Source organism: Schistocerca americana, chromosome 1 (assembly GCF_021461395.2).
Source record: "Schistocerca americana isolate TAMUIC-IGC-003095 chromosome 1, iqSchAmer2.1, whole genome shotgun sequence".
Lineage (NCBI taxonomy): Eukaryota > Metazoa > Arthropoda > Insecta > Orthoptera > Acrididae > Schistocerca > Schistocerca americana.
Window position 1 is genome coordinate 385,885,173 of NC_060119.1, and position 25,798 is coordinate 385,910,970.

At 40.9% G+C, this 25,798-nt stretch overlaps 1 protein-coding gene across 1 annotated transcript in view; it reads left to right on the forward strand.

Moving 5' to 3' along the window:
• LOC124601381 (dynein axonemal assembly factor 10) overlaps nucleotides 1-25,798 on the forward strand; it is a 195,175-nt gene that overhangs the window by 124,751 nt on the left and 44,626 nt on the right. The window contains exon 5 of the mRNA XM_047136240.1: nucleotides 4,936-5,051. Within this exon, the coding sequence (XP_046992196.1) occupies nucleotides 4,936-5,051 (116 nt within the window). The remainder of the gene's footprint in view (nucleotides 1-4,935; nucleotides 5,052-25,798) is intronic.

Genomic DNA, 25,798 nt, shown 5'->3' on the forward strand with positions numbered 1-25,798 from the left:
GTGGTTCTGTTTTTCACTGCCACTAACTTGTTGTCACCACTCATTGCATTAATGACCTTGTTGTCATGTAATTCATCCATGTTTAACTTTTTGTGTTTTGAAATTCTTTCTTCTAATTGCATTACGACATTGATTTCACTCTCAACCTGCCCAGTTCCAAGTGAATTCCGACAACTTTCCTCCAGCATTTTATGTTGATTCACTGAGTAAAGCACCTTGTACACCTGAAGGCTAACATTTGTGTCAGCTACTTCATATGTGCCCATGCCTCCTGCTTCTTGATATATTGGTGTTTTTATTTGGTATTGTTCTTTGTTCTCTTAAACAGAGAAAGGGAAACAATTGTCTATGTGTCTCCATATGAGACCTAATTTTTCTTATCTTAGTGGTTCTTACTCAAAATTTAAGTAGGAGGCAGTAGAATGATTCTGCAGTCAACCTCAAATCTGATTATCTAATTCTCAATAGTGTGTTACAAAAAGAACAACATTTTCAGCCGGCTGCTGCGGCCGAGCGGTTGTAGGCACTTCAGTGCTGAACCGCGCTGCTGTTACGGTCGCAGGTTCGAATCCTGCCTCGGGCATGGATGTGTGTGATATCCTTAGGTTAGTTAAGTTTAAGTAGTTCTAAGACAAGGGGACTGATGACATCAGATGTCAAGTCCCATAGTGCTTATCGCCATTTGAACCATTTTGAACAACATTTTCCCTTCAGGGAATCTCATTTGAGTTCACCAAGGATCTACCAGTACTTGCATGTTGATCTAACCTACTGGTAACAAATCTAGCAGGCCAACTCTGAATTGCTTCAATATCTTTCTTAATCTGACCTAGCAGGAATCCTTAACATTTATACAACACTCAAGAATGGATGGCAGTAGTATTCTATATGTGATCTCCTTTGTAGATGAACCACACTTCTCTAAAATTCTTCTGATAAACTAAAGTCGGCCAGTCACTTTCCCTGCTACTGTCCTCACAAGCTCATTCAATTTCAAATTGCTTTGCAATGTTACACCTGGGTTTTAATGAATGTGATTGTCAAGCAACACACTAGTAGTGCTGCATTCAAGCATTATAGTATTGTTTTTCTACTCATAAGCTCTAATTTGCGTTTTTCCACATTTAAGGCAAGCTGCTATTCATCAGGCCAACTAAAAATTTGTCTGAGTCATCTTGAATCTTTCTACAGTCACTCAGTGACAACACTTTTCGGTACACCAAAGCATCAGCAGCAGCCACAGACTGATGCTCACCCTGTCCATCATATAATTTACGTATGTTAGGAATAAGAGTGGTCCCATCTCACTTCCCTGAGGTGCTCCTGATGATACCCTCGTCACTGATGAACACTCACCACTAAGGACAACATACTGGGTTCTATTACTGAAGAAGGCTTTGAATCACTCACATATCTGGGAACATATTCTATACACTCATACCTTCTTCAACAATGTGCAGTGGGGCACCATGTCAAATGCTTTCTGGATAATCTAGGACTGTGGATACTTCCTGTTGTCCTTCAATCATGGTTTACAGGATATCGTGCAAGAAAAGGACAAGCTGAGTTTCACTCAAGTGATGCTTTCTAAATCTGTTCTAGTTTTTGATAGGAGCTTTTCAGTCTCCAAACTAAAAAATGTTCAAGAATTCTGCAGCAACCAATGTTAAGAATATTGGTCTGTCATTTTATGGGTCAGTTCTTCTACCCTTCTTATATAAAGGCGTTACTTGTGCCTTTTTCCCCATAGCTTGGTACTTTTTTTTGCAAGAGATTTGTGATAAATGCAAGCTAAGTAAAGGTCCAATGCCCCTGAACCAATGGCCTGTGAAACCAAATTGGGATTCCATCTGGACCTGGTGAATTTGACCTCATTCAGTTGCTTCTCTATGCCAGGTATGCCTGTTACTATGTCCTCCACATGGGAGTTTGTGCAACAGTCAGCTTTCCTTTTTCTGTCTTCCATTGCCACACAAGACTGGTCAGTGAGTGACTGGATAGGAATCTTCGACCCGCTTAGTGATTTTACTTTTCTCGAGGCCTCTGCAGTTTTTTTGCTAAGGTACGATGGTGATAGTTGTTGTAGGCTTCGCCCAATGATCTTTTTACAAATATATGAATGTCTACCAACTTTTGGCTGTTGTCATCCACACATTCTTTTTTGAATGAAACAGAGTGTGCAATGGTCTCTGCTTCCTCAAAATTTTTGTGAATTTTGTTATTAAACCATAGTGGGTCTTTCCTGTCCTTAATCCACTTACTCTACACATTCTTCTCCAGAGCATGGCTTAAAATCCATTTAAAATTTGGCCATAATTCCTCCACATCCATCATATTGGAAGTAAATGACGTCCATTCATTGTTTAAATGGGATGCTAACAACTAATATCTGCTCTTCCTAGAAAAAAATAATCTCATAGCCTTCCTGATGGATTTATTAACTTTAGTAACCATCATTACTATGATGACATTATGGTCGCTAATCCCGACTCTATACTGCATACTTTATCAGAAGAAGGACCACATGTGGAAGCAGTTTCATGATTTGTCAAGTCTGATGTAACTTCTACACTAACTTTTATGTGTGCATGCCCACCAACCAACTTTTTACCAGAAAGGATGACCACTGACAGATTGTTTCCAAGAGCAGAGTTGACTGCGTGAGGCAGAACATGCCACTCCGCTAAACAGGCTTGACTCCAGTGGCTGCTTCAAAACTAGCATCTCTCTCTCTCCCTCCCAACCCCCCCCCCCCCCAACTCCCCATGCCCCCACCCCTCCCCACTCCAGATAGAATTACATAAATGGAACCTGTTCATACAACACAATCCTCCTAGCCTCATTGATTACTAATCCTCGCCCCATTCTCACCTCCATCCTTGTCCATGTGCCTCCCACTTCCCTTTGAGTAACTCCATTCTCTGTTCCTTCTGTGTCAGGCCCCCCTCCCACTCGCCACGTCTCCCACCCACCTTGCTCCCTCCTGATGACCGACACCTTCATTATTTCATGTGTCGTATGCAACTTTTCCTGCCTTCACGAAGACTGTCTCACCAGTGCCACATTTCTTTCCCATTCACTTGCCACCTCTCCCTCTGAGATTTCAGCTTCCTTTCCTTCCAACTTTTCCTTCCTCTCTCCCCTCATTCTTCCTTCTCACCCACTCAACTTAATGCACCCTCTCACAGCAGTTGGGCTGCAGAAGTGAGACATGAAGCCAGCCAGGGTAGTGTAGTCACGCATGTGTATTTTTCCAGAATGAGATTTTCACTCTGTAGCAGTGTGTGTGCTGATATGAAACTTCCTGGCAGATTAAAACTGTGTGCCGTACCGAGACTTGAAGTCGGGACCTTTGCCTTTCGCGGGCAAGTGCTCTACCAACTGAGCTACCCAAGCACGACTCACGCCCGTCCTCACAGCTTTACTTGTGCTAGTACCTTGCCTCCTACCTTCCAAACTTTACTGAAGCTCTCCTGTGAACCTTGCAGAACTAGCACTCCTGAAAGAAAGGATATTGCGGAGACATGGCTTAGCCACAGCCTGGGGGATGTTTCCAGAATGAGATTTTCACTCTGCAGTGGAGTGTGTGCTGATATGAAACTTCCTGGCAGATTAAAACTGTGTGCCAGACCGAGACTCGTACTTAGGACCTTTGCGTTTCTCGGGCAATTGCTCTACCAACTGAGCTACCCAACCATGACTCTCATCCCATCCTCACAGCTTTACTTCTGCCAGTACCTCGCCTCCTACCTTACAAACATTACAGAAGCTCTCCTGCGAAACTTGCAGAACTAGCACTCTTGAAAGAAAGGATATTGCGGAGACATGGCTTAGCCACAGGCTGGAGGATGTTTCCAGAATGAGATTTTCACTCTGAACCGGAGTGTGCACTGATATGAAACTTTGTGGCAGATTAAAACTGTATGCCGGACCGAGACTCAAACTCGGGACTTTGCCTTTCGCAGGCAAGTGCTCTACCAACTGAGCTACCCAAGCATGACCCACGCCCCATCGTCACAGCTTTACTTCCGCCAGTACCTCGCCTCCTACCTTCCAAACTTTACAGAAGCTCTCCTGTGAGGTACTGTCAGAAGTAAAGCTGTGAGGACGGGGCGTGAGTCGTGCTTGGGTAGCTCATTTGGTAGAGCACTTGCCTGCGAAAGGCAATGGTCCCGAGTTTGAGTCTCGGTCCAGCACACAGTTTTAATCTGCCAGGAAGTTTCATGTGTATTTTTGTTAGTTATGAAGAACACATTGTTTGGAACATTAGAAACACAACTATTACAGAGGAAGGTGGTGCAGTGGTGAGACACTGGACTTATATTCATAAGGATGTGAACTGAAATCCCATCTGACCACCCACATTTATATTTTACATGGTTTCTTAAATCCCATAAGACAAAAGCTAGGATGGTTCTATGAGAAGGACATTGCAATTTTCCTTCCTAATCCTACATCAAATTGAGATTGTGCTCCACCTCGAATGACCTCATTGACAACCGGATGCTAAATCCTAATCGTCATACCCCATTGTTGTCACTATTAAATGACTTGAATGCTTTATTTCTTATTGCAGGTTATTAATTGTTCATTCCATTGTTTGCACCACACTTTTTTTCTCTTGTATTTATATTTAATTGATGTGTTTCTTTCCTTTCCTTTGACATCTCTCTACATGTCTACGTTTGCTTCAGAAGAATACATTTTCTGAGGCATAGAGTCTTTGTCAGCCAGCTTCTATAGCTGTTATTCTGTCATATGTGCATACAGTTGGGTTTAGCTAAACAGTCATTGGTTTTCTATAACATTTCATTTTGAATTTACTCCAAAGTCCCACTGAATACTTAATAGATACACCTCAGTATTGAGTATATATTATTAAATTATTATTTTTTGGCATCAAAGTTGTAAACCTTGTCATGTACAATGTTTCAGGCAATTCATACAACTCAAAGGAAAGGATGGTATGTGCTGGTTATGATAATGGTGACATTAAACTGTTCGACTTAAAAACAATGGAACTTAGATGGGAAACAAATGTGAAAAATGGTGTAAGTATATTGAACAAAGGGGGAAAATACAAAGTAAAATCCAGTAATTGCCATGATAAAGAAAATGTATTTTTCTCTGTTCTTTTACATATGGTTTTGCAAGTATTTTTACAGTATCTTTTGTCACAAGAAATTATTTTATGACTACCTAAAGTTTTCTCTTTTGTTGCATACTGGAGATTAGTGATACACTTATTATGACAGACACTTACTACATTAATCTCTTTTACAAATGGAAAAATGTGAAAGACTCAAAAACTGTGAGTAATGAACAGCTAAGAAGAAACAAGGTCAAATTACTCACACAAGTTTTATGTTTATTACAGCTTTTAATAGTTAACTGAAACATGTGAGAATGGTGGAAGAGGAAGGGGAGGAATTATGCAGTAGGGAGCACTTATCACCACTCAAAAATCTTCTGGTACTGAAGATGGGCAATCCATCTGTCACACCTGGCTAACCGTTATTATTGCCTGGGAGTTCAAAAAGAGTGTAACTCAAAACAGTTTAATGTAATATATAAGGTATGTCTTATTAAAAAGGAGACCTTTGTTGTAGCAGCATTGTATGTAATCCCAGGGGTGAATGTGTTTGCCGACAGATGGCGTAGTGGTATTCCCAGTTGCACAAACAGAGTTAACAGCTTCACAGTAATTTTCTCTTTTCTGGAAATTTGTTTCCAATCCAATGTTCCTTGCATGATGGATTCCTCCTAATCAGCATGAAGAGCAGTTATCCAATTTCTTTGTGCAGATGTGAAACATGCTTCACAAAATTATTGGAAGATGAAAGAAGTGTGGGAGAACAGTGTCTCATATGGTGCACGATATCCTGGTGGTGTCAGCATTATGGAGCAGGACAGTATACAACCAGAAAATACCACAACCTAAGGAGGCACATGTTGTTACCTCCAGTGCTTTAATGGTTTCAGCTGTGGAGGAGCTCATATTAACAAATCATTGGATCGCGACATGTGACATTGCTGTTGAACTTTGAATAAGCACAGGAATTGTGCGTCACATAAACCACGAGAAACCAGATGGCAGTTACAAGAGGCGAGGGGCATGTAAGGGAAGCAGTGGCTGGGAAGGGAGTGAGACAGGGTTGTAGCCTATCCCCAAAGTTATTCAATCTGTATATTGAGCAAGCAGTAACGGAAACAAAAGAAAAATTCGGACTTGGAATTAAAATCCATGGAGAAGAGATAAAAACTTTGAGGTTTGCCGATGACATTGTAATTCTGTCAGAGACAGCGAAGGACCTGGAAGAGCAGCTGAACGGAATGGAGAGTGTCTTGAAAGGAAGATATAAGATGAACATCAACAAAAGCAAAACGAGGATAGTGGAATGTAGTCGAATTAAATTGGGTGATGTTGTGGGAATTAGATAGGAAATGAGACGCTTAAAGTAGTAAATGGGTTTTGCTATTTGGGGAGCAAAATAACTGATGATGGTTGAAGTAGAGAGGATATAAAATGTAGACTGGCAATGGCAAGGAAATCATTTCTGAAGAAGAGAAATTTTTTGACATTGAGTATAAATTTAAATGTCAGGAAGTCGTTTCTGAAAGTATTTGTATGGAGTGTAGCCATGTATGGAAGTGAAACATGGACGATAAATAGTTTAGGCAAGAAGAGAATAGAAGCTTTCGAAGTGTGGTGCTATAGAAGAATGCTAAAGATTAGATGGGTAGATCACATAACTAATGAGGAGGTATTGAATAGAATTGGAGAGAAGAGAAATTTGTGGCACAACTTGGCTAGAAGAAGGGATCGGTTGGTAGGGCATATTCTGAGGCATCAAGGGATCACCAATTTAGTATTGGAGGGCAGCGTGGAGGGTAGAGGGAGACCAAGAGATGAATACATTAAACAGATTCAGAAGGATGTAGGTTGCAGTAGGTACTGGGAGATGAAGAACCTTGCACAGGATAGAGTAGCATGGAGAGCTGCATCAAACCAGTCTCTGGACTGAAGACAAATGAGAGCATGGCAGTACATTGTATCAATTAAATCTGTTGCAGGTGTTTGCCATATGACCTGGCACTAGCAGATGTATCTTTCCGCACTGTACATAGTGACTTCGCCAGATGTGTACATAATTAATAGAGTGATCGATTCATATGTCTCGTAGCATTACAAGACTTGGTACTGTTCTTGCTGTTCCATTCACATCTGTTACACAAAAAATCCTCTGTTTGTAGAATGCCCTGTCCAAGTGTTGTGCATCACAGTAGTTTTCAGAGTATGGTTCATGGATGTAGAGAATAGGTTACAGAATTTTAAAAGCAGCTATTCACTTGATACCTAATACATTTCTGATAGGGAATGTCATAGGAATTTGTCTGGCAATGGAAAATCCATTATGAAAATCCTAAATTGCTAATTAATGTATAGTGGAAATGTTGCATCACAGACGGGCAAACAAAAAGACTGCTAAACAAATAAGCTTTTGGCCAAAAGGCCTTCTTCTGAAGGGTGGGGCAGCTAGATGCAGAAAGGAAGTACAATGTGGTGTGGGGCGGGAGGGAGGTGGAGGAGATTGGAAAAGGAGAAAAGTGTTAAGACTGTGGGTGCCGGGCTTGAAGCTTTCTTAGTCACTGTTCTTCACCAATCTATCCCCTAGCCTGTTTCCACTCCAGCACTACCAAGCTTTCTATTTCACCAACACACCCACAGTCTTTATACTTCTCTCTTTTTCCACTCCCTTCCCCCCGCCCCACGTTTTTCTTCACGTCTGCACCTAGCTGCGCCTGCCCTCTCCCCACCATGTCCCTGTATGCTCCCACAAGCAGCACTTTACTGACCCCTAATGCTACCCTGTTATCCCTCCCCCTCCCTACCCCAGCCTCCTCCTTACCCCCATCACACAGGCTGCTTCTCCCATCATTCTCAGTTGCTTGGCCAGAGACAGTCGTCGTGTGTGTGAGTTGTGTTTGCTTGAGTGTGTGTGTGTGTGTGTGTGTGTGTGTGTGTGTGTGTGTGTGTGTGTTTTGTCTACTTCAGAAGAAGACTTCTTATTGTGCCTCTCTGTGACTCAGCATCTCCACTATATGGTGAGCAGTAGTCGATCCTTTTCATAGTATTATTATAGGAATTTGTCTTTTTTTTTTTATAGTGATCATGCATATAGAGTAGACCCAACACATAAGATATAAGCATTTTTCTGGAATTTTTCAATTTATTTAGTCATTCCCACTTGTCAAAGATCCAAGACAGAGTTGCTATGCTCAGTGACCAATCAGCACAAGTGCCTGCCTGCTATTCATTATTAAGAATATACAACACCTCAGTAACTTTCAAATGAATGACACTGTTATGTTTGTCTTTCCCACTACATAATTAATATAGTGATTCCTTTACATATATACTGAGAGGCCACACCAATCAATATAAACAATTCCCTGAGAATTTAGGAAACTGTGTTGTGAAAAATATGGAAATTTCACGTGAAGGTTTTACTAAAGGCCTGACTCAACAACAGTGTCAGACAACTTCATTCACCTTTTGGTAACTGGTCATCTTCAGGACGGACTCTTTACTAGTAGGTGTTGCTTGAGACTTTCCTGATGGACAAATCGTAAATATGGTTCTAAGGTGAGACGTCTGATGTTGTTGAGAAATTTCCACAATATTTCATCAGCACAACTGACTGACATCTTCAGCTGTGGCAAACACACTGCTGAGGCTGTGAGCAAAGCCTCCAATTTCTGCCAGTCTGAGAAGAAACTGCACAGGTGTGAATGCATGTAATTTGGTGACCATTAGCATGGATATCCTGATCAGTAGCAAGAGAGGCAGCTACACCACCTGCCATTTGGTGTACTAATAGCTTCGATTCATGTGCAGAGGCTGTCATTCTTACTGTGCGCTGCTATTGCCCACCTCAGTTCCCTCTGTTGGGAGTCACCTTCTGCTGTGTGTGTCCTCACTAGCATGTGCCCATCCTTGCCATTGTCATCTGAATATCTATGTCACCACTGCAGTGTCAGCCCTTATGTGACCAACAGTTCCACTTTGTGTTCACTGTGATTTTAACATGGCCAGCACTGGATCCCCTGCTGTGCTAAGTTCATGTCCCACGTCCCTGTTCAGCAGGTTAGTTGAGCTGCAAATCTCCACTGCTGCTATAATAATGTAGTTTCAGTACGAACACGTCAATGACCGTATTTGGTGTTTTCGTGTTCCATGCTGTCTCCTGTTCTGAGACAATGCTTTGCCACTACAGTTTTCTCTGGCTGGTCCAGATGTGTGTGTCATCCATGTTTGACGTATCTGTCCTGCATAATATAACAAATTTGCCCAATGTATGATTTCCTGCAGCGACATGGAATCTTATAGACACCAAGCCTTCTTAGACGAAGGTCATCTTTCACTGAGCTGTAGTTTCATTGGCAAATGGTGCATTTAACTTTTTATTATTAGTCTGCAGGATTTTACCGTGGTCATCCTTCCTTCAGTGATGTATTTTATGAAGGTTGATCAAAATTAGTTTCTCCCAAAAGACAAAATTGCTGTGCACAGTGTGACTGAAAAGGATGTACATGGTGAGTCCACCATGAGATATAGATGTCCCTAGGCATATCAGGGACTTCAGTACCTTGAATTTTGCTTGAAAATTTAACTGTGAAAAAGATCTGTTCCTAACAGATTTTGCACAGTTTGACTGAAGCTCAGAAACATGAGGCTCGATGTTAACTGGTGTAAGAAAATGCTTCTTGTAAGTTCTTCTGTGTGCCACATCACATGCATTCTGGAAAACTGAAGTTTCTCAACATTAGACTGAATAGTTTGAAGCTTTGCTTAAACAGTGGGAAGAGGTGAAACTTTTCAAAAGTACAGAGATGTGTTCCCGTGAACTTTCATCTTACTGATACAAAAATAAGAATCAAATCTGCCATTGTTTGAAGATTCCAAAAACAACACAGTGCTCTAACCACATTATGCACTTGGATGAAATTATCTTTCATTACTGAGAAGTTCATTCTCTCTCTCTCTCTCTCTCTCTCTCTCTCTCTCTCTCTCTCTCTTTCTTGCTTTCTTTCCTTTTCCTTAGTTTTATCAGTGCAGAAGTTTATGATCCCTGTCACTCATTAACAGTGCTAACTTTTTTGGTAGGAACTTCCACAACAGGCAGTCTGTAATTTAACTACATTCTCATCACAAATGAAAAGTTTTGTAACTCCACGGAGTCACTTCTTGACAAATACAAGCATCTGCACATACTGACACTCTTTGAGAGCAGCAAATTCTTTGAAGATAATGATTAGAAAGGCCAACAAAAAAATTTTTTTGGATAACGTTTTTTACTTGATAGCTGATCTTTGGAGATTTCTATGAGCTGAATCCAACTATAGCCTTAGTTTTTTTTGTATCACTTATAGTTTTTGAGCAATATGCTTTTTATTATGTAGTATAATATAAATGGGGAAATTAATGAAATGCTTTGTTGTTTGTTAATCTACTTAAAACAATGATACGTGTTAATAGAGGTTTCACTTGTCAACTGGAATTGGTTTATATTTTCTTTCTCTTTTTTCTTTGAAGCTTCTTGTGTAGCTTTTTCTATGATGAGTTGCTTCCTGAACTTCTCAGTGAAGTGACCAACAGTAGTCCCCCATCATGTTTGTGTTCCAGTGGCCTTCGTATCGTTTTTCCATCACTTTAATGTCCTGATGAAAATGCTCTCCCTGCTCCTCACTAACATCTCCCATATTTCTGGGAAGTAATCAAGGTGACTGTTCAAAAAGTGAATGTTCAGGCTCATTAAACATCCTAAAGTTTTAAACTTCTTTAACCTCGTAGCTATAATAGAAACATATTCTGGGTCTTTCTCATGTCATAAGAACTTTGTAACGACTTGCTTGAATGATACCCATGCTTCTTTCTCAATTAAGGTCATTGTGGATTCAAAGTTAACTGCAAACATCAATTTTCTAATGTCAGGTGTGACAAAGTCGCCTTCTTTTAGTTTAGCTTCTGAAAGATGTGGAAACTTTTGGCAGAGATACTTAAAACACAGTCCATCTTTAGGCAAAGCCTATACAAACTGTTTCAATAGGCCTAACTTTATATGTAGAGTCTGTAATGTTTCTTTGGTATTTTTTAATCACAAATTCACCACAAACATAACAAAAACTGTCAGCAGAGTTTTTTCAACCATTGTTAGACATTGTACTGAGCACATGTACAGGAAATGGAAAAGTGAGGTTAGGTTGACAGTAAACAAAACACCATCTGTTAACACAAAAATAGAATTGACCTTTTTTGCCAGCAAATGTTTTTCAGCAGTGCTACCAATGTCATCTACATTCATTATACCTCCTTTTTAAATTAATTTAACTGAATAAAAGCTGTTAAATTCTTTAAAAATCTCTTAATTTAATAAATTTAACTGTAAAATGTGAAGAAATGCTGGATGATACAGTTTTTGGAGTATCAGATTTGGATTTCCCACCCTAAAAAACATAAGAATAAGATATTTTCAGCAAAAAAGTTTCTCCGTCGTTAAAAGCAAATGTAAAGGACAGGGTGTGTTCGCTGCAGTGGAGCCTGTGCATATACATGCAGTACAGTGTTTGACAAAGTTTGCCGTGAAACATATTAGTGTGATATTCCATGCAGTATGGCAACATGTATGCAAGATATCATTTGAGTGTTTACAATCAGGGGCGGGCAGTTGGGCAGCTCAAAGACAAAGTGTCCTTACTGTAGCCACAGTAATTGGTGTGTCCAAAAGTGTCATCTTGGATTAAGCAAGGCTGCTGTAGGTGAAAATGCTATACGAAAGCACGCTGCTTCTCTTAAATGGCACACCACATTGCAAGAGGTTTGATATGTAGCCCTAGTGGTGCAAAGGAATAGACATCTCACTGCTAGACAGATTTCTGTAGACCTTGCATCTTCCAGTGTTATATATGTCTCTGCCAGAACCATTTCATGGCAATCAAATCAGGCCAGTTTGTATGTTCAGAAACATGTTAGATGCATCACACTTCAATAATGCCATCGTCGAGAAAGAGTTCGTTGGTGTAGGTGTCTTGGTGAGAATTTATTTATTGAATGTCGAAGTAGCCATGTTCTTAAGAAAATTGTTGCAATAATTGATAGGGATGAGAAACAGCAGTCCAGAGTGATGTCCTCTGATGAATCACATTTCTTTGTGGCAAGTGATTCTGGCCACTAGTTAGTGTAGAGAGAGAGAGAGAGAGAGAGAGAGAGAGAGAGAGAGAGAGAGAGAGAGAGAGAGAGAAATACATTGCACACACATCATAGAATTTTGATGAACAACATCGGTATGCCCTAGGCATTATGGTGGTGACTGACATTACGGATTACGGCTAAAAATCACAGCATATCTTTGCATGAGACACTTTTACAGTACATTGGTATTGCAGGGAAATTATTCTGGATCATGTCCTTTCTATTTAGAGGTGCGGTAGGTCCTGACTTTCTGATTATGGACAACAATGCCCACCCACACAGAACTGCTGAGGTGTCACACTCATGAAAAGTGAAAATGTTGAATACATGAAATGGTTTGCGCACTCCCTGGGCCTAAACCATATAGATTACACCTGGGATGCCCTTGGAAGACGTGTTTCTCATTAACCACGCCCTTGTTGAACTGTACAAGAACTGAAAACAGCCTTGAGAGAGGACTGGGACAATGTTTCCCAAGTACTCCTGAACAGTTTGGTAGCCAGCACGAATAACAGGTGCAAAATGTGCATTATGAACTATTTCCTCCCTTCACTTTCTCTGAGGTAGTGGAAGTCTGAGATGAGTCTGACATGTGTCAAACATGAACGTTGTTTATGTCTGTTATCCTGCTTTCCCATATGATGAAATCTGTATCATTTTTTGTTATAAGTATACCACTCCACCTCTGTTATGTAAGGTAGTGTGTTTCATCTTGTCTATCATTTCCTGTGATCATTCCAGTCCAACAATGTCCCTGATCCTTAGTAACTGTCAAGCAGTGCAATATTATGGTGTGTACTAGGCCACAGTGCCACAGAGGTGTAATGTGGAGACATTACTGGTTGCAGCAAACCGGGGTGTGGTGAGAGTGCAAAAAATATGTTGTGACATAAACTCATCAGATATTGCTACTGTACTCGTATTTGACAAATATGGATTTAAGTAAAAGCACACTTTTGTATCTGCATAAGCGTGACAATGCCACAAAACCTTTACTCTAGCCTACAGTGAGTCTTCGTCCATAAGCTGGGGAACTGGACCCCAGAAGAGGGAAACTTGATGTGCATGTTGTTCTCTGGGGTGAGGGGTCTGAGCACAGCTTAGAGACTGGCACTGAGAAAAGCACAAGATGCGACGAGTACGAATGCTTGAAACAAGCTGCAAGAAAGACCAAGAGCACAGCATCATCCTAAAGCCAGGTCCATGTTAGTCAATCTCAGCATAAGAATTATCTGGCCCAGCCTATTGCCACATACAAATAAACATCTTGGTCACTGGTTCTGCCCATGTGATTGCTTTCTGCACTACTCTGCCACAAGTCTCACACCAGCTCATGTGTGTCTGTATGTGTGTCTGCCAATGGGGATTCTAAATTCCTACCCCTAGAAAAGGCTGTGTAAGGCTGAAAAGGCTTAGTTTCTGCTTTGACCTTCATTGCAAAACTGAAGAGGGTCTGAGATTCTGTTGCAGTGGGTCTGTCACCAAAGTAGACGGCAGCGAATTGATTGACTGTGGTCAAATGGCAGAAAGTTGTGGAGTCAAGCATAATGGTTGGTCTGCCTCCATTGGTAGAGATGAGGGTTCATCTGCAGACAAATGGGAAAGGAGAGTGCAGATTCCAAGTCCAAGGACTCAGCATTGGGTGTACTGGGAGAGATTGCTGCTGGCTTACTATTCTGCAGACGAAAGTAATGTGGCAGAGAACACAGTCGGGATGCCAGTGATTTTCACACTGCTGCAGTTGGGAGCCTCGCACCAGGAAAATGTCTGGCTGGCATGGAGACAGCAGTGTTGGAAGTCCATTTGGGTCACAGATGCAACTGATTTGAATAATGGGTTAGCTGCTTCCAACTGACATCCATCACAAACAAATGCCAACCTTTCTGGACCACACCTGGCAGTCTGCCTGGCTGCCAAAAAGACCAGACCCAAACAGCAGCCGTACAAGGTAAACACAGGAAGCCATGACATTCCAGGCCATGCAACTCAAGGTTCCCATGCAAATGTTCTGCAGGCCTGCATACATTGACTGGCATCACCTGGTACATGACTAGAAAGTTGGACTGTGCATTGTCATGGGATGAGACAGACTGGGTCTTCTTCATTTGGGTCTTGAAAGTTTGCATGGATTGCTCCGCCTCTGTGTTAGAAGATGGTCTAACGTTTCCAGCGTAAGGTGTGAGTGTGAATCTGGGCTATTTAGGCTTATTCCCCCAAACCAACTTCCACTTCTTTACGAGGTGACTGACTTGAAATTTGCAGCCACTCTTCTTTAGTAGATAGCCAGCTGCTGGAGACCCTCTTGACTTCTTCTCCATTGAATAACACTAGGTACAGGAATTTTTAGACTCTTTCTACTTATGAAATAAGTAGACATACAAACTTTGATTTTCATCAATTAATAATGTATTTGACTTTCATACACAATAAAACTCTCACTTTCAACATAAACATGTAACTTCCAGTAAGTCCCTCGTACTGCCGAACATCAGAAGCAGATTAAATTACAGTCAAAAGAAAGTTGGCTTTGATACCATAACTTTTCTTAACATAAATCAGAAAATAAGTCTTGCCTATAGCAAGGTTACGTCAAGAGTTTTCAAGAGTTATTTTTCAACTGTGTTTGTTTTAATAACAATAGTCAGTGTCCCAATAAGCACAGAGCTCCATATAAACTCCATGGTTCTTCCTTACACATTCACTAAAACATCTGTGGATTGCCCAACAGGTACTTGTCGGCGCCATTTGTCCGCCGCGTCTACTTTCTTCTCGCAACTGATTTTAAACCTGCACACAAAAACATGTGACATGCAGTAAGTAGGATTCTACCATCCCACACTCATATCCAGAATATCATGTGTTAGAGACAGTAGAAGGCTCAGTGGTCCTAGAATTTACACAGAAGTTCTCGAATGACTTCAAAGGGTGAAACAGGCATTGGTCAGATACTGAATACCATTTCAAATTCAAAAATCATCAAATTTCTGTGACATAAATTGCTGATGGTCATCAGATACGATAGTCTGGAGGGCAGAGGGGGAGGGGGCAAGACCGCAATAACAAAAATGACTGACAACATGTGAGTAGTTGCTGTTGACATTGTGGAGGATGTTTTGACTACATGCAGGGAACTGGACAATATATACACCATAAACAACTGCATGCTTCCCTAAAAAAGGCTTGTGAAGTCAATGTGCACCCTGTCTCAAAGGTTCTCCAAGACTGCCAAAGAGAAAAGCTGATGTGGCAGCATAGGCTGGTTCTCTGCATGCCTCGCAAGCCACACAAGATGTTCAATGTCTCAGTGCCAGAGCCTTTGGGACATACCCAAGTGTGATGCATGTAGCAGCTGGAATAGGTGAGGACACAATGGCAGAGAGATGATTGCTCAATAGCTTTGCTCCTGTGTGGCAAATATGAAGACCCCTAGGCAACTTTAAATCAATCTTGAAGAAAGAAAAACATGTGCTGTGTCAGATGTGATCCTGAAGGAGCATGCTTGTGCTATCCCATCTGGATGGCTGAAATGATTTTCTGTCAAAGGAAAAGCCAGCAATGTGTGCTATAAAGTATTGTTCAGTGTGAAAAATAGATTCCCTTGTTGATCAAACTCCAGATCAGGTACCACTGGCAACAGCGATTATGAATCTGCACTATTGTGCCAGGCAGTGGACAAGTAATGAATGTCTTAACAGTAATTACTGAGAAAGGATGCCCATCTCTGAATCAGCAGTCTTATGTGGTAGCTTAGAACAAGGGTCAAATAATGAAATCAGTTGCTTGTGGTTGGTGATAAGTAGGAACTTTGCCCCATACAAAGAACAAGGAACTTTTTAATGCCAAAAGTGATAATGCCTCTTTTTCCTCCTGTGAATAGTTGCTTCATGCTGCTGAGAGCATATTTGATGCGTAAGCAATGGGCGATATGGTGCCACTCATGATCTGATGTGACAGAACCACGCCAATGTCACACAAGGATGCTTCGGTGGCCACAGTTAACAGGTTACCCAGCATAAAGGAAGCCAAATGGAGATTGGTGCACAAATGCTGTGTGAGGGGTGAAAATCTCATTGACAGTCCACAGACCACACCAATTTGATGCCTTTTTGTTGAAGCTGGCTAAGAGGACATCAGGTGTTCCTAGCTTGAGGAATAAACTTAACGAAACAAGAAATCTTGCCCACCGAAACCTGGAGCTCCTACAGGTTGATCTTGGCTTTGATGTACTTGTCCACACCTTGTGTGTGTGTGTGTGGGGGGGGGGGGGGGACATTTTTCCAAAAAAGGTCATTCTCCAGCAGGCGATGAAAAATTGCCAGCGGATTTTGTAAGTGCCCCTCTTGCGTGGAGCCAATGACCCGGATGTCATCAAGATAGCTGACACAACAGGAAATGCCCTTAATCAAATGCTCCTAATATCTTTAATAATTTCCTGGGGCAGATGAAAGTCCAAAGGGCAAGAGGTTAAAGCATCCAATTGCAACTGCAGATGTAGGACCGAAAGTTGGCGCAGGCAAAATACTGGCCCCCGTTGACAGCTTTGTCAACAACTACTCCGGACATGGAATAGAATATGAGTGCATGACACATTGCATGTTGACTGTCTCTTTCAAGTAACGCAAAAGCATGTGGTGTCATTTGGCTTCTGTTTCGCCACCAAAGAAGTGGTCCACTGGTTAGATAAAACAGGAGAGATAATGCCAGTTTAATTCCAAGCCTGCAATTTGGCCTTGACCATGTCATGTGTGGCAAAGGGAATGTGGTGCAGATTAAACAATTTAGATATTGCGGAGGGTTTAAAGGAGACATAGGCATCAAAATTGTCTATCCAACCAAAGATATTCTCAAACGGCAGGTCGTACGACCTTAGGAAAGAGTCCAGATCTTGAAATGGGTCCAACTGGGATGCTGATTAGTTTTTGTTAATGATCTGGAATCCAAAAACAGAAGAGGCATCTAGCCAAAAAATATTTTGCACCAACAGTGAATTTACCATTAACAAGGCAAGTTGCCATTCCACTATTGTATAAAGTGCTGATACAGAGAATTGCCCATATAGTGGGATACACTATCTACTATAAGATAACATTGAATGTAGCTGTCATTCAACATAATGCAGCCCAAGAGAATGGGTGTGTTTTAAGTTAATTAGGCTGACTGGTGGCCAAAGACTTCCAGCATAAAAGGTCACCCTCATTTAGTCAACATCCGTGTCAAAGAGAACAGACAAGCAGACAGAGGTTCAGGGCACTCTCTTACCCTTGGGGTGGGAAACTGCCCCTAAAGAGGGAAGAATCAGCAATAATCAATGTTGTGAGGATGCAGAAGGTAATGGAAACTCTGCACAGGATATGCGGCCTATAATTGAAAAATTGGCATGATGAGCTCTGCATTGTCAAAAATTTTTGGAATAGTCCTCCTCTCAGATATCTGGGAGAGAAATGTCAAGGGGGAGGGAACATGATTGAATAACCAATGAATGGATAGTGTTCTATGAGTCAGGATGTGGAATGTCAGAAGTTTGAACATGGTAGGGAAGCTAGAAAATCTGAAAAGGGAAATGCAAAGACTCAGTCTAGATACAACGGGGTTCAGTGAAGTGAAATGGAAAGAAGACAAGGATTTATGGTCAGATGACTATAGGGTAATATCAACAGTACCTGAAAATGATATGATGGAAGTAGGATTTGTTACGAATAAAAAGGTAGGGCAGCGAGTGAGTTACTGTGAACAGTTCAGTGATGGGATTGTTCTTGTAAGAAACTACAGGAAACCAATACTGACAATGATAGTTCAGGTATACATGCCACATTGCAACCTGAAGATGAAGCAATAAAGAAAATATATGAGTGTACTGAATGGGTAATTCAGTACGTAAAGAGAGGCGAAAATCTAATAGCCATGAGGGTTTAAATGTGGTTGTAGAGGAAGGAAGAGAATAAAGGGTTATGGGAGAATATGGTCTTGTTACTAGAAATGAGAGAGGAGAGACACTAATTGAGTTCTGCAATAAATTTCAGCTAGTAACAGTGAATACTCTGTTCAAGAGTCACAAGAGGAGGAGGTATACTTGGAAAAAGCTGGCCGATACAGGAAGATTTCAGTTAGATTACAGAATGGTCAAGAAGCAGAGATTCTGAAATCAGATGCTGGATTTTAAGACATACCCAGGAGTGGATACAGGCTCAGACCACAATTTAGTAGTGATGAAGAGTAGGCTGAAATTTAGGAAATTAGTCAGGGGGAATCTATGTGCAAAGGGGAACATGGAAGTGGTGAGGAATGACAAGATACCCTTGAAGTGCTCTGAGGTTATGGATACTATGATAAGGAATAGCTCAGTAGGCTGTTCAGTTAAAGAAGAATGAACATCTCTAAAAAAGTTTAATCACAGAAGTTGGAAAGAAAATCATAGGTACAAGTAAGGTAGCTGCGAAAGAACAACGGGTAACAGAAAAAATACTTCAGCTGATCGATGAAAGAAGTTAGTACAAAAATGTTCAGGGAAGTTCAGGAATACAGAAATATAAGTCATTAGGAATGAAATAAGTAGGGAGCGCAGGGAAGGTAAGGCAAAATTGTTGCATGCAAAATGTGATCAATTTGAAAAAGAAATGGTTGTCAGAGGGACTGACTCAGCATACAGAGAAGTCAAAACAACTTTTGGTGAAGTTAAAAGCAAGAGTAGTAGCATTAAGAATGCAGTGGGAATTCCACTGTTAAATGCAGAGAAAGAGCAGATTGGGGAAAGAGTACATTCAAGACCTCTATGAGGGGGAAGTCTTGTCTGATGATGAGGTAGAAGAAGAAACAAGAATTGATATAGGAGATACAGTGAATCCAGTATTAGAATCAGAATTTAAAAGAGCTTTGGAAGATAAGATTGAATAAGGCAGATGGGGTAGACTACAGTCCATCAGAATTTCTAAAATAAATGGGAGGAATGGCAACAAAATGGCTATTCATTTTAGTGTGTAAAATGTATGAGACTGGCGATATAGCATCAGAGTTTTGGAAAAACACCATCCACACAATTCCGGAGATTCCAAGAGCCAACAAGCATGAGAATTATTGCACAATCAGCCTTATAGCTCGTGGATTCAAGATGCTGGCAAGAGTAATATACATAAGAATGGAAAAGAGAATTGAGGGTGTGTTAGATGATGATCAGTTTCGTTTTAGGAAAGGTAAAGGCACTAGAGAGGCAATTCTGATGTTCTGGTTGATAATGGAAGAAACACTAAAGAAAAATCAAGATAAGCTCATAGGATTTGTTGACCTGGATAAAGTGTTCGACAATATCAGATAGTGCACGATATTCAAAACTGAGAATAATAGGGGTCAGCTATAGAGAAAGACAGGTAATATACAATATGTACAAGAGCCAAGAGGGAACAATAAGAGTGATTGACCAAGAACAAAGTGCTCAGATTAAAAAGATGGAAGACAGGGATGTAACTTTTCCCCCATGTACAATCTGTACATCGAAGAAGCAATGATGGAAATAAGAGAAAGGTTCAAGAGTGGAATTAAACAAGAGTAGAATTAAACAAGAGTGGAATTAAAATTCAAGGTAAAAGGATATCAATGATAAGATTCACTAATGACATTGCTATCCTCAGTGAAAGTGAAGAAGAATTACAGAACGTGCTGAATGGAACAAACAGTGTAATGAGTAATGAATATGGATTTAAAGTAAATCAGAGAAAGACAAAAGTAATTAGAAGTAACAGAAATGAGAACAGTGAGAAACTTAACATTAGGATTGGTAATTACAAAGTACATAAAGATAAGAAATTCTGCCACCTAAGCAGCAAATTAACCCATGATGGATGGAGCAAGGAGGACGTAAAAAGCAGAATAACTGGCAAAAAGGGGATTGGCCAGGAGAAGTCTACTAGTATCAAACATAGCCCTTAATTTGAGGAAGAAATTTCTGAGAATGGACAACTGGAGCACAGCATTGTATGGTAATGAAACATGGAGTGTGCAAAAACTGGAATGGAAGAGAGTCGAAGTATTTGAGATGTGGGGTGCAGAAGAATATTGAAAATTAGGAATTGGAATACAGCCAGCAAATACTTGAGGATGTAACCTGCAGATGCTACTCTGGGATGAAAAGGTTGGCACCACTGGAGAGAGATTCATGGTGCCCACGTCAAATCAGTCAGAAGACTGGGAAAAAAAAGGAAGAGGAAGAAGGCTGACTGTTGCCCTCATGTCTACCTGAAACTCAGTCAGTCACCCATCAACAATCAACATTATCAGAATACACTGGGGTGATGCTTGTGAGGCATCGGAGACAACCCCCAAGTCTAGGAAGAACACTGGGCCATCTTGTGCATACAGATTGTCACAAACGTATACTAAGAGGGCCTGCTTCTCAGCATACCCCATACATGGTATCTGCGTACAGGCAGTCCTGTCTAATATGCACCAAACTGCAACTGGGACAAGACCACTGACTTGCCTATTGAACAGAAACAGATGCAGAAGGAGAGCAAAATCAAGAGCCTGAAAAAGTCTAGAGTGGGGATCATGATTTTTTTTTGACTTACTTTGACCCACTGAGTTTTCCACAGATGAAGATGGACAGCGCTGTGACATTTACACACTCAAATCATCAATGGAATTATCACATAGTGTCTTAGCCAAAGGCAAGGTCACTGAGGGTTTTTCACATTGTGTATTGAAGTACATAAATTTACGCGATTCACCGATATCGGCAACTTCAGATAAAGAAGGGTCGGGTCAGAGAAGGTCAATGGCTTAGTTTGGACCTAGATCAGTTTCTAATCGGATGATCGCGTCCCTAATTAGCGAGTCTGCATATGAGACAGAACATTTGGGAAACTGAAACCAACACTTTCACGAGAGGCCTCGCAGATCAGTGATCATATTCATATGTGACTGCCTGTAATGCTTGTGGCATTGATTAAACAGCAGTCAGGCTGCCAACACAAGGGTTGAGTCCAAGACACTGCATGACCAGCTGAGAGAGTTCATCAAAGTTAAGTTACTCAGGCTCATCAGATGACTTCAAATTTTGCACCATGTATACAACCCAACACTTCTGGACAATAACAATCTGCCCTTATCAGCATGCAAGTGCAGCAAGAACTGAAGAAGATAGTTTTCCCATCTTTGTTGTAGACTCACTGAAACTAGTGAATGGTGTGGTGAGGGGGGTTGGCAGGGGAGAAGGCATATTGCAGGCCTTGGCCAGCCACCAGCACAGCATCATAGTGGATCAATTCTGAATTCTGCTTGAGCATCTCCTGCATCTGCTCCTGTTGTTGTTGTTGTTGCTGCTGCTTCGGGAAGTACAAATGTTCCTGCCAGCATTGCAAAAATAGTGGGTCCATGGTGGCCACAAATATCAACTGTGGGGAAAAAAAGTTTCGTATCCAGAAGAACATCCTTCATTATCACTTTTGTTTCTGCACAGGCGTGATAATACCGCGAAACTACCCTTTCAGCACAAGTGTCACTGCTCTAGCGGTTGGTGAGTCCTCGAGCTGGAAGCAAGGGAGCTCAAATCTTGAAAAGGAAATAGTTGATGTGCAGGTCAGTCTACTTGGGGCAGAGAGCCCGAACACTGCATTAAGAATGGGATAGAGAAAAGCATAAAATGCAACATATGCGAATGGCTGAAACAACTAGTGCGTGGAACAAAGAGCACAGTACAGTATGAAAGCCAAGTCCATGTTAGTCAATCTCATCGTAAGAATCTACTGGCTTGTCCTATCACCGCCAGCAAGTAAATATCTGTGTGTGCAGTTCTGCCCATATGGTGCTCTGCATGTGCCTTCTGTGGCAGCTTCCTTCACTTCTTTGCTACATAATCCATGACAGCTAATCTGCATCCATGTGCATGACTGCTGGTGGGAGTATTAAACATACAATTAGGTAAAAGGAGTTCTGGAGTTACAAAGTGTTATAAGTTTTTACAGTAATAAAAATAAATCAATTAAAAATGCAAATAATATTAATTTTAAAAAATCATTATTAAGGAAAGAGGTAAGTGACCACATGTGAGTCTGAAACACTATTGCGGTATCTTCAGATAAAGAGTAATAATTTTTATCCAAGTATCACATTTAATGAGCTAACAAAAATACATAAAAATGATAAAATGACTACTGAAAAAAAGTTAAGTGAGCAAAAGTTAAGAGAGGAGCAGGTAATTGGTGATCAATGTTGGTACAGCCATCAGGATATAGCATAGGCAAGTTCTGACTGAATGAACACACCTGCCTGAGGGCCCCTCATTCACCGCAATACATCTTATCCAGAAAATGATAAAACATTTTGCCAGTCAATCAGAAAGATTAGATAGCTAATGAATACATTACAAACACAGAGAGTCAAAAAATGGGGTGACATGAGCAGTGGAACAAAATGAAGCATATATGTAAAGCATCCTTAAATCAGTCACAAACTTTGAACCAGTGAGTGACAGATTATCCATACTGACAGTCAAATGTGCAAACAAAATCTACTCCCTAGCAAACGTGTGTACCCCTACAAATGATGAAGACAGATCTGACCCAGAAGAAGTGGATAACTTCTGGGACCTACTGGATGAAAGACTATCTAAAATTCCCAAACTCCATGTGAAACTCCGTGTGTGATTGCAATGTTCAACTTGACCAAGAACGCAAATACCAGAAAATGATAGGAAATTACCCTGCCCATAGAAAGCCAACCAACATGGCAAAAGATTTGCATCTATCTGTGAAAATCACAACCTGCAGGTAATGTCGACTCATTTTCGCCATCTGCCCAGAAAGCAGACCACTTGGCGATCTCCCGTCCAAACCATCAGCGAGTTCCAAATAGACCATGTCGTGATCTCCAGGAGGAACATCCCTGAAATTATGATTGTCAAAGTAAAGAAAAACATAAATGTAGCTTCAGATCATTACATGTCCATAATTATATTCAAACCTATACCCGTATGCACCAGAAAGGCGACCAAAAAAATTATACGCTTTGACAATGATAAACTTCGACAAAGGGTCATGGAGTTCCAAGAAAAGGCAAACTGTGACTTCAATAACACCAAAGAGTGCCCTATGGAGGCTGCCAAAGAAGTTGCAGAAATCGAAAGAAGCAAAAGGCATGCCTGGTGGAATGACACATGCAAGTCAGTCCTCATGGAAAGGCTCACCACATGGAAACAATACTACTGAACTAAATTGGAAACTGACTGGGAAACCTATAAAATCCAACATTGCCCAAACAGCCAGGGCATCAGAACTGAGAAACATAAGTATGAAAAATCACTCATTGAAGAGATGGAACAAAATTTTAGGAAGAATGAAACCAGAGAGTACTACAGAGCCTTCAAACGCAAACTGATCAGTTACAAACCACTGTCACTATGCTTTCAGTGCAAGGACGGTACACTGGTGGCTTCAAATGAAGAAAATTGTCAGATTCTAGCAGACTACTTTTGAGACCTACTGAACTGTAATAAACCGCCAAACCCCACGGAGACCAAAGAACCACTGCTCAAGTGCCCAGAGTCCAGACCACCTGACAAAGATGAAATCAAGTGCCACATTGCCCGTCTCAAAAACAACAAAACACCTGGAGAAGACTCAGTTGTAGCAGAACTGTAGAAATATGCCCCAAAGGAATCACTTGAAATCTTATAAAAACAAATAGAAAAAATTTGGAATGAGGAAACATTGCCTGAAGATTGGAAAATGGTCCTGATCCATCCCTTGCACAAGAAAGGCAGCATGAAGGACATTAACAACTACCGAGGAATATCCTTGCTACCTGTAACCTATAACATTCTCTCACTCGCCATTCTGGAGCATTTAGAAGCCAAGTCACACATCATATAGATGAACACCAAGGGAGGAGGGGGGGGGGGGGGGGGGGGGCTTCATAAAAAGTCACTCAAAAGCTGAACAGATCTACAACCTCAAAACAATCATCAGATATTATACTCTAAGGTCCAAACACTACGTGTCACTCTTTGTGAAGTTCAAGAAGGCATACGACTCCATAGACCGGAAGGTCCTGCTGAACATCCTAAATGAGTTCAGAGTTGACCTTAACCCTTTGACTGCTGGAGGTGCACGATCCGCTTGGCACGCTGAGGTGCTGCGGCCTGCACTGTCATCCGTATTCCTGCACTAATGTGCCTGACCCTCGAGCTGCCATCTGGGGCGGAGCGACCCTTGCTACCCCACCCGCCCTGTGCTGAATATTTCTGCAGTGACTGCGACTCCACGCGAAATATTGTGTCCCCTCACGGCTGATACAGAATACTCGTAAATGCTCTCACTACGTAGTTCCCCTGCAGGTGAATTACTACAGACTCAAACTGTCTGGTAAAACTATTTTCCGTCACCAATAATGATATCTTGCTTGTAGTTTTCTTGCACTATTTTTGTAGATTATGCCGAAAGCGATGTGATTCGTTAGCTTTACATCAATAGTTTGTTGTTCTTTCTTGGATACCCATTTATAATGTCTGCATTTATCTATGCATTCCTCACCGTACTAACTCAAGAACGAATAAAATAAACCATAGATTATAGATTACTGTATGTTATTTTCGTTGTTCACAACTTCGTATTATGTCGTTTATAGGAGAAAGAGACATACAGATCATCTTTCATATCACACTACAACATCGGAATTTACTGTGAGCAATGGTAAGAACAATTTTACTTCACGTTGTTAAATTCGTATTCTGGTGTGATAAGAAATTTCACATGGCCTACGGTTAGTATCGCTGAATTGCCTGAATATTTGTTACACTTTGCAATTACCCGATTATGCGTAATTTCATTTCTTTGGCGAAATTTGTACAATACTTGTGATTGGTGCACATAAGTATTAAACAGATTTTCCAACATTTGAAAGCTGTGAAATCTCTGTCTTTCTGTTAGCACATTAAATTCACTTATAGAGAAAATTCAAAGTCATGAACTGTAAATTTAGGCGTTACTTTTACACGTTGTGAATATGTTTCCCATCCTTCTTTTTGATCCAGGCTGTGGACCGGCAGTGGCGAAGTTAAAAACATTTTTATTTTGTTTTTCCCTTTTTATATATTTTTTTCGTTTTCGAAGTTTTTTTCTAATAACATTATTGTATTTGTTCTATGCTGCAATTAGTAATTCTGTTTTGTGTGGTATTTTTCAAAACAGGGTACGACACACAGTGGTACCTTGCAAGTTTTATATTCGTACCTGCTTTCTCGACGCACTTTTAGTTTCCAGCAAACAATGCATCTACGCATTAGCACACTTTTCTTGGATTGCTCACTTGTTATAATGTGTGGAAAATGCCTTCCCACAAATCTTAGAGGGTTATCATCAGAACACCTTCCTCTGCCAGCTTTTCTGTGCTCTAACGCATACGTTTCTGTAAGTTTCCTTACCAGTGACAGATGAAACTCTGCTATCGTCATTTTACGACAAGTTAGTGATCTGTGTAGGACATGAGCATTTAAAACACACAGATCTGAAAGAACTTTTTATACCACTTCATTGTTTTCCGTATACATCCGACAGAGCT